Source organism: Aquarana catesbeiana, linkage group LG03, assembly GCF_042186555.1.
Source record: "Aquarana catesbeiana isolate 2022-GZ linkage group LG03, ASM4218655v1, whole genome shotgun sequence".
In the NCBI taxonomy this organism is placed as follows: Eukaryota; Metazoa; Chordata; class Amphibia; order Anura; family Ranidae; genus Aquarana; species Aquarana catesbeiana.
Window position 1 is genome coordinate 697,333,058 of NC_133326.1, and position 13,212 is coordinate 697,346,269.

General features: G+C 39.8%; 1 protein-coding gene across 1 annotated transcript; it reads right to left on the reverse strand.

Annotated features, from left to right (window-relative positions):
- Positions 1-630: 630 nt before the first annotated feature.
- LOC141134289 (olfactory receptor 11L1-like) lies at positions 631-1,557 on the reverse strand. Its single transcript, XM_073623865.1, has one exon. The coding sequence runs from the start codon at positions 1,555-1,557 to the stop codon at positions 631-633; it is 927 nt and encodes a 308-aa protein (XP_073479966.1).
- Positions 1,558-13,212: the final 11,655 nt, after the last annotated feature.

The window sequence follows — 13,212 nt, forward strand, 5'->3', positions numbered from 1 at the left end:
CTCGGCGGGGGGGACCACACCATCCGCCCACACACACCCGCCAGTTTAGTTGTAAAAGGAACAAAGATAACAGATTGGTAAGGCAGGTGTAGGTGGCATGGAGATAAGAGAAAATAGCTATATATCTGTGAAAACCTCTAGTAACTATGTAGTAACACAAAACTGTAACGTTGCATAGAAGAAAAGTAGGAGTTCACATTTGGCTCTACCTGGTCTAAATAGTAATGCTGCGTACACACGATCGTACGATCCTTCTAAATGCGGTGATGTAAAACACGTACATCGGGACTATAAATGGGGCAGTGGCCAATAGCTTTCATCTCTTTATTTATTCTGAGCATGCATGGCACTTTGTCCGTCGGATTTGTGTACACACGATCGGAATTTCCGACAACAGATTTTGTTGTCGGAAAATTTTATATCCTGCTCTCAAACTTTGTGTGTCGGAAAATCCGATGGAAAATGTGTGATGGAGCCTACACACGGTCGGAATTTCCGACAACAAGGTCCTATTACACATTTTCCGTTGGAAAATCCGACCGTGTGTACGGGGCATAAGAGTGGACGTTACCTATGGGTGAAATTATTCGGTGTGGAGTATTGCAAGTTGCAAGTCTTATTCGTGGGGTGCTATGTAAGCTTTCCACATATATTTATAGAATCTTTGACATCTTTATTCCTTAAGCTGTATATAATGGGATTCATCATCGGAGTTACCACAGTATATAGAAGAGCAAGAGATTTGCTAACAGACAAAGACAATCCTTCTGTTGGCAACATATAAATAACAATTAATGTCCCATAAAATATGCAGACCACAGTTAGATGAGAACTGCAAGTTGAGAAGGCTTTCCGTCTGTGAACATTGGAAGACATTCTTAGGATAGTTTGAACAATACATCCATATGATGCTCCAGTTAAACCCAAAGGCAAAACAATTACAAAAATACTCAACAAGGCCACTTCCATTTTAACTTGAGATGTTTCTGAACAAGACAGATGCAGAATAGGAGCTAAATCACAAAAGAAATGATCGATGATGTGTGGTCCACAAAAGTCTAAAGTAGCAATGCTTAGAGTTGTCACCAAGGTAATAGAAAACCCCAGCGTCCAGCAAAGAGTAGATAATTTCACAAGCAATCTCATGTTCATAATGGAAGAATATCGGAGGGGGTTACAGATGGCTAGGTACCTGTCATAGGACATCACTGTTAATATGAGGCATTCTGATGCTTCAGAGCCACCAAATATGTACCACTGAGATATACAACCAGAAAAAGATATAACTGTCCCATTACCTAATACACCAATAAGTGTGTTTGGGATGATGTCTGTGGTCAGTAGAATATCACATAAAGAGAGTTGTACAAGAAATATGTACATGGGGGAATGGAGGTTCTTACAGAAGGACACTAAAGTGATGATAAGGAGGTTCCCACATATGGTCACACAATAAACTGTAAAAAGGGAAATAAACAAAATAAATTTCCAGTAGTTTAGACTCTGGAAGCCAAGAAGAATGATCTCAGTTATATGTGTTTGGCTTTTCTCGATCATCTGAAAATAGGAAAATGCAGTAATCATGATGTTAAATTGAGAGACTAAATTAGTACATTTTTTTTTGCCCCTAATTATTTATATAACATTTTTATTTTACAAGTGACTTTTTTTTTTTTTTTTTTACTGGATATCTCCAAAGTGCTCAGATTTAAATTGCCGAGGTTGGTGAAGGATTACTGTAAGCAGCTATGGACAAAAAATGCATTAAATTTAAGACTCTATAACTGATAAACAGTGAACAGTTCTCCTGACTTCGCCACATACCTAGTATTAGTAGATCTATATAAGGAAAGGTTTTAAGAGGTAGGACTTTTGAGGCACGACAAAATTACAATTCTGTTTCCATTAAAACAAAAAAAAGCTTTATTTATACAAAAATATAAAAGATCGATGACATAAAGTTCTGAGATAAAATAACAAAAGCAATAAAAATATAAAGACCCCAAACATAATGTAACTCTATCACCCCCTTGACTGGAGCAGATATAAGTAACCTGGGGGATAACATCTCTATTGTAACAATCCTTTACTTTTATAGTAGTTGTGATAGATGATTCAGCTAATGCAATAAGACATACACTATGTTGTCAAAAGTATTGGGGCGCCTGCCTTTACATGCACATGAACTTTAATGGCATCCCAGTCTTAGTCTGCAGGGTTCAATATTGAGTTGGCCCTCCCTTTGCAGCTATAACAGCTTCAACTCTTTTGGGAAGGCTGTCCACAAGGTTTAGGAATGTGTCTATGAGAATGTTTGACCATTCTTCCAGAAGCGCATTTGTGAGGTCAGGCACTGATTTTGGACGAGAAGGCCTGGCTCAATCTCCGCTCTAATTCATCCCAAAGATGTTCTATGGGGTTCTCAGGACTCTGTGCAGGCCAGTCAAGTTCCTCCATCCCAAACTCGCTCATCCATGTCATTATGGACCTTACTGGTCAAAATCATTTGGTGGAGGGGGGATTATGGTGCAGGGATGCTTTTCAGGGGTTGGGCCTGGCCCCTTAGTTCCAGTGAAGGGAACTCGTAAGGCGTCAGCATACTAAGACATTTTGGACAATTTCATGCTCCCAACTTTGTGGGAACAGTTTGGGGATGTCCCCTCCTGTTCCAACATGACTGTGCACCAGTGCACAAAGCATGGAAGAATGGTCAAACATTCCCATAGACACACTCCTAAACCTTGTGGACAGCTTTCCAAAAGGAGTTGAAGCTGTTATAGCTGCAAAGGGTGGGCCAACACAATATTGAACCCTATGGACTAATACTCAGATTCCAATAAAGTTCATGTGCATGTAAAGGCAGGCGCCACAATACTTTTGACAATATAGTGCCTTTATCATTCACAAATCTGAATTACATTTTCTGAATGCCAAAATACAAATGAAAGAAAATAACATGCAAACAATTTGCTGCAAACCCACGGACCAATATACTTTCCATAGGAACAGAAACATTCATTGACATAGCAAGCAATCTACAGTCAGACCATAAGCTAAAACTGGGTCTGTTTTTTAATCATAGACAAAAGTATCCACATGAGACCCCTAAGGTGGAATGTCATAAAAAAATAAGAATGTAACCTAAGAAAAATGTTTGTTCAGATAAGGAAATCCATTAACATACTATGAGATAGCTTTTATATATTTTTAAAATAGTTTTACTATTTATTTATTATTTTTATTTATTTTTTTATATATTTTTATATATTATAAAATACATAATATAACCCATGCTCCAAAGTTCTTAAAAAGAACGTGTTCCTGCACAATACATTTTTAAATGACTAATTGGGAATCATCCAACTTTTAAGCCTATATTATTCAGAGTAATACAGACATTCCAAAAATACTTTCCCTATTAATATATTAGATTAACCGCTTCAGCCCCGGAAGATTTTACCCCCTTCCTGACCAGAGCACTTTTTGCGATTCGGCACTGCAACGCTTTAACTGACAGTTGTGCGGTCGTGCGACGTTGCATCCAAACAAAATTGGCATCCTTTTTTTTCCCCACAAATAGAGCTTTCTTTTGGTGGTATTTGATCACCTCTGCGGTTTTTATTTTTTGCACTATAATCAAAACAATTTTGAAAAAAAAAGCAATATCTTTTACTTTTTGCCATAATAAGTACCCCCAAAAAATATATATAAAAACTATTTTTTTTCTCAGTTAGGGCTGATATGTATTCATCTACATATTTTTGGTAAAAAAAAATCGCAATAAGCCTATATTGATTGGTTTGTGGAAAAGTTATAGCGTCTACAAAATAGGGGATAGATTTATGGCATTTTTATTATTATTTTTTTATTAGTAATGGTGGCGATCTGCGATTTTTATCATGACTGTGACATTATGACGGACACATTGGACACTTTTGACACTATTCTGGGACCATTGTCATTTATACAGTGATCAGTGCTATAAAAATGCACTAATTACTGTGTAAATGACACTGGCAGGGAAGGGATAAACACTAGGGGGTGATCAAGGGGTTAAATGTGTCCTAGGGAGTGATTCTAACTGTAGGGGGGATTGTCTCACTAGAACATGACAGAGATCACCGCTCCCGATAACAGGGAGCAGTAGATCTCTGTCATGTTTCTAGGCAGAACAGGGAAATGCCTTGTTTACATAGGCATCTCCCTGTTCTGCCGCTCCGTGACACGACTGCGGGCCCCCGGCGGACATCGTGTCCACAGGACTCGCGGACATGCTCACGGATTCCACGATTTTAAGGGGACGTACCTGTATGCCCATTTTCTCAGCCTTGCCAAATTCCACATCCTTGCCGCTCTTACAGTAAAGAACCTTCTACGTAGTTTAAGGTTAAACCTCATTTCTTCTAATTTTAATGAGTGGCCACGAGTCTTGTTAAACTCTCTTCTGTGAAAACGTTTTATTTCAATTGTAGGGTCACCAGTACGGTATTTGTATATTGAAATCATATCCCCTCTCATGCGTCTCTTCTCCAGAGAGAATAAGTTCAGAGCTCGCAACCTTTCCTCATAACTAATATCCTCCAGACCCTTTATTAGCTTTGTTGCCCTTCTTTGTACTCGCTCCATTTCCAATACATCCTTCCTGAGGACTGGTGCCCAGAACTGGACAGCATACTCTAGGTGCGGCCGGACCAGAGTCTTGTAGAGCGGGGGAATTATTGTTTTATCTCTGGAGTTGATCCCCTTTTTAATGCCAATATTCTGTTTGCTTTGTTAGCATTGCATGCCATTGCTGAGCCTATCATCTACTAGGACCCCCAGGTCCTTTTCCATCCTAGATTCCCCCAGAGGTTCTCCCCCCAGTGTACAGATTGCATTCATATTTTTGCCACCCAAATGCATTATTTTACATTTTTCTACATTGAACATCATTTGCCATGTAGTTTCCCACCCCATTAATTTGTTCAGATCTTCTTGCAATGTTTCCACATCCTGCGGAGAAGTTATTGCTCTGCTTAGCTTAGTGTCGTCTGCAAATACAGAGATTGATCTGTTTATCCCATCCTCCAGGTCGTTTATGAACAAATTAAATAGGATTGGTCCCAGCACAGAACCCTGGGGAACCCCACTACCCACCCCTGACCTTCACACAAAAGTGAATGTTTACTGTGTACTAAGAACACCTTCAGAATGGTAAACCATTTTAAATCTCTTTTGTAAAGTTTTATTTTAGGTTTACCACTCCTAATCATTTTACCTAAACTTTTGAATCCCACCCTCGTATACCGTTACATACATATTTTTTATGGTACTACAGTTGTGAATGATGTGGTTAATTGTAGTATGTAAAGCACATACAATTGTGATACTTGCATGCCTGCATTGAACGTATAGACATTTTGGCAAGCTGAATTCTTATAGTCATAGAACATAATCCTGTAAATTTTTATAAAAAAACATGAAATGTCTGTCCAAAACATGTGTATTGGTATCAAATTTGGTCCAGTAAGGTGTTGATAACCAGTGTGCAAAGCAAATTCCAACATGTTTTGCCCAAAGAGGGCTTCCTCAGGGAAACAGAGCGGGATGTGTTCTGTCAAAAATAAAAAGGAATATATAAGAGAATATCACAACTATATGCATACATTTACCTCAATACAACACATTGCATTAATTATATACATTTGTTCATTAGAGCAGGCATGCAAACTGCTCATGGATCAAATGGCAAGCAGAAAATTAAAGCATGCCGGTCCCTGATCACTACTGCACCACCCATTTTGTCCCTAGTCAACACCACACCATTTACAGTGCCTCTGATCACTGCCACACCAGTTACTGTGTCCTTTATCACTGCCACACCAGTTACTGTGCCCTTTATCACTGCCATACCAGTTACAGTGTCCCCGATCACCGCCATACTGGTTATAGTGTCCCTGATCACCACCATACCAGTTATAGTGTCCTTGATCACCACCATACCAGTTATAGTGTCCTTAATCACCACCATACCAGTTAGTGTCCCTGATCACTGCCACACCAATGCAGTGATACCTGTACCAACCTAGGCCTGTTTAATGACCATGTTTTTGCCTATTTCCTGGACCAATCCCTTGCTTGTTTTCTGACCATCTGTCTCCCTGTGCCTAACCTGACCCATCTGTACATCCCACTGACTACATTCCTGTGAGACACAGGACCAGTGAACATGACATTCCTGGGGGCAGCCATGTACTGTAAGCTAGGCTTGCTTGACCTATAGGAACTGGGACTGCTATAGGTGAAGCTCATATAGTGGTGACCATTACAGTACATTGGTTTGGACACAATTGGTTGATTTGTGTGATACACAAGATACATTGTTCGATACATAATTAAGTCCACACAGTGAAAAAGTCTCACACATGTGGTATCGACATACTCTTGAGGCACAGCAGATTGTATTTTGGGATCAAATTCTAAGTATGACTATGCTGTGTGTGAGAAATTACTTGTTAAATTGACAACTTTGTAAAAAAAAAAAATATTTTATTTCTTCATTTTCCAAAAAATTGTGACAAAATTATTTCAAAAAAACTTGCCATGCCTCCTACTAAATACCTTGGCATTTCTGCTTTTCAAAAATAAGTCATTTGTGGTCTATTTGCACTGTCCTGGCATTTTAGGGCCTCAAGAAATGAGATGTCTGTACATATATTTGATTGATTAATTTTCAAATATATATACCAGAGTTTGTGGACTCTATAACTTTCACATGGACTAAATAATATATACTGATTTGAGTTATGTTTACCAAAGAAATGTAATACATGTTGGCCTTAGTTTGTGAAGATACATGATCTTTTTGCAAAATGTTATAGCAGAAACTAAGAAAATGTGGGATTTAGTTCAGTATTCTTTTATTTTATATAGCAAAAAAAAACAGTGGTAATTAAATAGGAACTGCAGTCTACTCACATATTTTGTAATAAAAACATCTTTGTCGTTCTGAAGCTTGCCTCGAACCACTTTGCATATTATTTCATATATACTGTGATACTGTACTTGTCAGATATGCTGCAGAAATCTCCCTCTACTGAGTCTGGCTGCATCGATTTTTAACTGGGGGCAGCTGAAGCTGCTGCCTGTTCACTTCCTGGATTTACACAGTCACACAGAGGCACACTTCCAGCTCTGCAGCCCTGCAGCTCTCATTGGCCCTCTTATGACTCATCCTTCCTGGCAAGCTCCCACAAGAGTGAGAGAGAGAGCTGTGCATGATGTCATAAGCCTAGGCTAATGACCAGACAAGAAACAGGAAGTGGGCTGTATAAGGTATTTACTGGCTTACAAAAAAATGATTTACTATCCGAAGTTAAAACAACAAGGGCAGAAGATTTAATAGATGGAAAGATTAATTATTTTTTTCTACGGGTAATGGCAGAGATCAGGGATTTTTAGCAGGACTGCGGCGGACGAATCTGACATGTAACTGACACTTTTTGGGCACCAGTGACCCTAATACAGTTATCAGTGCTAAAAAAAATATGCACTCTCACTGTTCTAATGACACTGTCTGGGAAGGGGTTAACATCAGGGGCGATCAAAGAGTTAGGTGTGTTCCTAGGGGGTGCTTTCTAACTATGGGGGGTGCTTTGACTGGGGGAAGACAAAGATCCATATTCCTGCTTAGCAGAAACACAAGATCTTCTTCTCCTCTCACAGAATGGCAGTCTGCCTTGTTTACATAGGCAGACCACCCGTTCTGCCTCTCCTCAGAACAATCCTGCTGTGTCCAATCACAGGGGAAGTGGGTCACCGGGCGGCACATGATTCAGACCTCATGCACGAAATCACGTACAGATACGTTATTTCGCGTAGGAGGGCCACCTTGCCACAGTATAATTGCGTGGGGCGGCCCTTAAAGAGGAACTGCAGTCTGGTCACATAATTTGTAATAAATACATCTTTGCCCTCCAACCACTTTGCATATTATTTTATATAAACTGTGATTCTGTACTTGCCAAATATGCTGCAGAAATCTCCCTCCACTGAGTCTGGCTGCATCCATTTTAACTGTGGGCAGCTGAAGCTGCTTCCTGTTAATTTCCTGGATTTACACAGACACACAGAAGGTCCGCTTTAAATACCACCAAAAGAAAGCTCTACCTGTCTGACATTAATTTAATTTGGATACAGTGTTGCATGACTAAGTAATTGTTATTCAAAGTGTAACAGTGCTGAAATCTGAAAAAAGTTTTGCATAGAATGCATTCAGGTGAAAAACCCTGAGAGTTTACAGCCCCTTTAAAGGGGTTGTAAAGTTATGCCCCGTACAGTACTCACGAGTGGATTTTCCATCGGAAAAAACTTGGATGGCTTTTCCGACAGAATTCCGCTCAAGCTTGCCTTGCATACACACGGTCACACAAAAGTTCTCTAAACTTTCAACTGTCAAGAACGCAGTGACGTACAACACTACGACGAGCCGAGAAAATGAAATTCAATGCTTCCGAGCATGCGTCAAATTGTTTCCGAGCATGCGTAGGAATGTTGCGCGTCGGAATTTGTACAGACGATCGGAATTTCCCATTGGAACTTTTTCCTATAAATATTTTCAAAAGAAATCCATTGTTCCTGCACAAGCAATCCCCAATATCAAATTGATAGTTGGAAGTAATTTTGCTTTTAGAAAAATATTCAGAGGAATACAGACTTTCCACAAACACTTTTACTATTATCAGCTCACATCTAGATGAGAAAGGTGTAAATATTTCTTACCTTTAAATATTGTAGCATCAGGTCCCCAATAAAAATTCTAAACACAAAACTCTCCCTGTAAATCCTAAGATTTTTAAATTAGTAATAGCACTCGTTACAGTTGTATTTGATTGCAAACTCTTCATTTGTCTTTCTATGAAAGTTAATTTTAGGATAAAACTAGGATAATCCACAATAAAGAAACCTAATGCTTCAAAAAGCCTTCATCCTGAAAATTTTCAAATTAAAAAATGTACATGTCAAATCATAAAATATGAAAGGGTTATATCAAGCTATCAATATGAGTTTAGTGTAAGGTTACAAATCAGTATCAAGATTTATTTTCTATTTCTTTATAAAGATTACATCTGTGCTGTTTGTAGTTCATATATCAGTTGTGAAGAAAACACGAAATGGCCACGGAATAGATATTATATTTATATAGCCTTGGGAAAGATCTTTAGAGAAAAAAAAATGTCTACTGTGTATGTATGGGCAATTATCCTTTGTGGACAAAAAAAAAAAAATATTGAAAAAACAAAAGGCAGCACTAAATCCCCAAGTATCTGGTTAATTAAAAACGCATTCCCAATCGAATATAATAAACCACCCATTTAATAATTCTCCAAGTAATAAAATAATAATCATGCAAATATACAGTGGGGACAGAAAGTATTCAGACCCCCTTAAATTTTTCACTCTTTGTTATATTGCAGCCATTTGCTAAAATCATTTAAGTTCATTTTTTTCCTCATTAATGTACACACAGCACCCCATATTGACAGAAAAACACAGAATTGTTGACATTTTTCCAGATTTATTAAAAAAGAAAAACTGAAATATCACATGGTCCTAAGTATTCAGACCCTTTGCTCAGTATTTAGTAGAAGCTCCCTTTTGATCTAATACAGCCATGAGTCTTTTTGGGAAAGATGCAACAAGTTTTTCACACTTGGATTTGGGGATCCTCTGCCATTCCTCCGTGCAGATCCTCTCCAGTTCTGTCAGGCTGGATGGTAAACGTTGGTGGACAGCCATTTTTAGGTCTCTCCAGAGATGCTCAATTGGGTTTAAGTCAGGGCTCTGGCTGGGCCATTCAAGAACAGTCACAAAGTTGTTGTGAAGCCACTCCTTCGTTATTTTAGCTGTGTGCTTAGGGTCATTGTCTTGTTGGAAGGTAAACCTTCGGCCCAGTCTGAGGTCCTGAGCACTCTGGAGAAGGTTTTCGTCCAGGTTATGCCTGTACTTGGCCGCAACCAGTCCTGTTCCTGCAGCTGAAAAACACCCCCACAGCATGATGCTGCCACCACCATGCTTCACTGTTGGAACTGTATTGGACAGGTGATGATCAGTGCCTGGTTTTCTCCACACATACCGCTTAGAATTAAGGCCAAAAAGTTCTATCTTGGTCTCATCAGACCAAAGAATCTTATTTCTCACCATCTTGGAGTCCTTCAGGTGTTTTTTAGAAAACTCCATGCGGGCTTTCATGTGTCTTGCACTGAGGAGAGGCTTCCGTCGGGCCACTCTGCCAAAAAGCCCCGACTGGTGGAGGGCTGCAGTGATGGTTGACTTTCTACAACTTTCTCCCATCTCCCGACTGCATCTCTGGAGCTCAGCCACAATGATCTTTGGGTTCTTCTTTATCTCTCTCACCAAGGCTCTTCTCCCCCGATAGCTCAGTTTGGCTGGACGGCCAGCTCTAGGAAGGGTTCTGGTCATCCCAAACATCTAACATTTAAGGATTATGGAGGCCACTGTGCTCTTAGGAACCTTAAGTGCAGCAGAATTTTTTTGCAACCTTGGCCAGATCTGTGCCTTGCCACAATTCTGTCTCTGAGCTCTTCAGGCAGTTCCTTTGACCTCATGATTCTCATTTGCACTAACATGCACTGTGAGCTGTAAGGTCTTATATAGACAGGTGTGTGGCTTTCCTAATTAAGTCCAATCAGTATAATCAAACACAGCTGGACTCAAATGAAGGTGTAGAACCATCTCGAGGATGATCAGAAGAAATGGACAGCACCTGAGTTAAATATATGAGTGTCACAGCAAAGGGTCTGTAAACTTAGGACCATGTGATATTTCAGTTTTTCTTTTTTAATAAATCTGCAAAAATGTCAACAAATCTGTGTTTTTCTGTCAAAATGGGGTGCTGTGTGTACATTAATGAGGAAAAAAATGAACTTAAATGATTTTAGCAAATAGCTGCAATATAACAAAGAGTGAAACATTTAAGGGAGTCTGAATACTTTCTGTCCCCACTGTATCTTGAAATAAATATACATTAGTACATTTTTTGGACAGTAATAGTGCATAGTAAAATATGTGTTTAATATAACGCATGTGTAAGCACAATAACAAACACCAATCAATATAACTCAAAACTGTGAAAAGTAAAAGTCCAAATATATGAAATCCAATCCCAAAGTGAAAAGTCCTCCACTGTTTTTGAAGCCACTTAATCCAGTGCAATCCCAAACTGGCAGAACCTGCGTGTAAACAGATCCACAGTGCCCATAGGGAAAGATGCTTAACCAAAGCCACGTGACCCCCAATTATAGAGTGGTCATGGTAAGCATTTTTGGATAAACCACCTGGCTCAGCTTTCCTCCAGCACATCAGATATCAGGCATCCCGTGTATGTAACATCAGACTCAATGAAACCTCACTAGGAATACCAATATGGCTGACTCCCCATCTGGACAGGAAGTGATGTCACCTGCTACCAATCCTACACGTTGCATTATATTACATGCAACTTCATTACATGACTTGATGTCTGACAAAGTCACGTGTCATTGGAGTTTGACTAATAACGTGTTTACTGACCTGTTTAATGATTCATCAATTTCTAAAATAATAATAATCATGTAAATATATTGTATCTTGAAAGAAATATACATCAATATACATTAATACATTTTTGGACAGTAATAGTGCGTAATAAAATACGTGTTTAGTATAACATGTGTTTAGTATAACCCCACCCTCAGATATAACCAGTGTGCATGTATATAAAATAGATACACTATATTGTCAAAAATATTGGGGCACTTGCCTTTACACACACACATGAACTTTAATAGCACCCCAGTCTTAGTCCATAGGGTTCAATAGTGAGTTGGGTGACCCTCTGCAGCTATAACAACTTTAACTCTTCTGGGAAGGCTGTCCACAAGGTTTAGGAGCGTGCCTATGGAAATGTTTGACCATTCTTCCAGAAGCGCATTTGTGAGGTCAGGCACTGATGTTGTACGAAAAGGCCTGGCTCGCAGTCTCTGCTTTGATTCATCCCAAAGGTTGAGGTCAGTACTCTGTGCAGGCCAGTCAAGTTCCTCCACCCCAAACTCTCTCATCCATGTCTTTATGGACCTTGCTTTGTGCACTGGTGCACAGTCATGTTGGAACAGGAAGGGGCCCTCCGCAAACTATTCCCACAAAGTTGGGAGCATGAAATTGTCCAAAATGTCTTGGTATGCTGACACCTTAAGAGTTCCCTTCACTGGAACTAAGGGGCCAAGCCAACCCCTGGAAAACAACCCCACACCATAATCCCCCCTCTGCCAAATGATTTGGACCAGTGCACAAAGCAAGGTCCATAAAGACTTGGATGAGCGAGTTTGGGGTAGAGGAACTTGACTGGCCTGCACAGAGTCCGGACCTTAACCCGACAGAACACCTTTGGAGTGAATTTGAGTGGAGACTGCGAGCCAGACAACACCAGTGCCTGACCTCACAAATGCACTTCTGGAAGAATGGTCAAATATTCCCATAGACACACTCCTAAACCTTGTAGACATCCTTCCCAGAAGAGTTGAAGCTGTTATAGCTGCAAAGGGTGGGCCAACTCAATATTGAACCCTACGAACTATGACTGGGATGCCATTAAAGCTCCTGTGCGTCTAAAGGCAGGTGTACCAATACTTTTGACAATATAGTGTATATCGATTGCACAGTGTTCCATAAAGGCAGGGTCCAGTGCTGACCAGCAACATTACAGGTTGTCATCGCATTGAATCGTCATTTCCCGGTATCAACACGCGTTGGGGAGGGGACAGAACGGTGTGTGAGACGGCGAAGCGTTCTCAGCAAAGGAAGGGACACATCAGCTCAGCGCGTTTTATGATTTTTGACTTGTATAGAGTAGCATAGATTTTTGACTTGTATAGAGTAGTATAGACTTGTATAGAGTGCACTGTAGCACCTATGAAATGTGAGTACCCTACCATAGGGAAGATTGTTATCTTTTAATAAATATATGAAAACGGTATCACACTATCCAGTTTCCTCTGTTGTATTTTATATGAATAAAACGTGCAAGCAACCAGCCAAGGATCTGAGTGCAGACATTAAACCCAGGGGTGGTTTAAAAAGCGTGCTCTGACCAAGCTTAGGTGCGAGGTCACATGCTCTAAGGTGAGCGCATACACCAAAGGGGAGCACAAAAATGGACACGAGCACCTGTTGTTT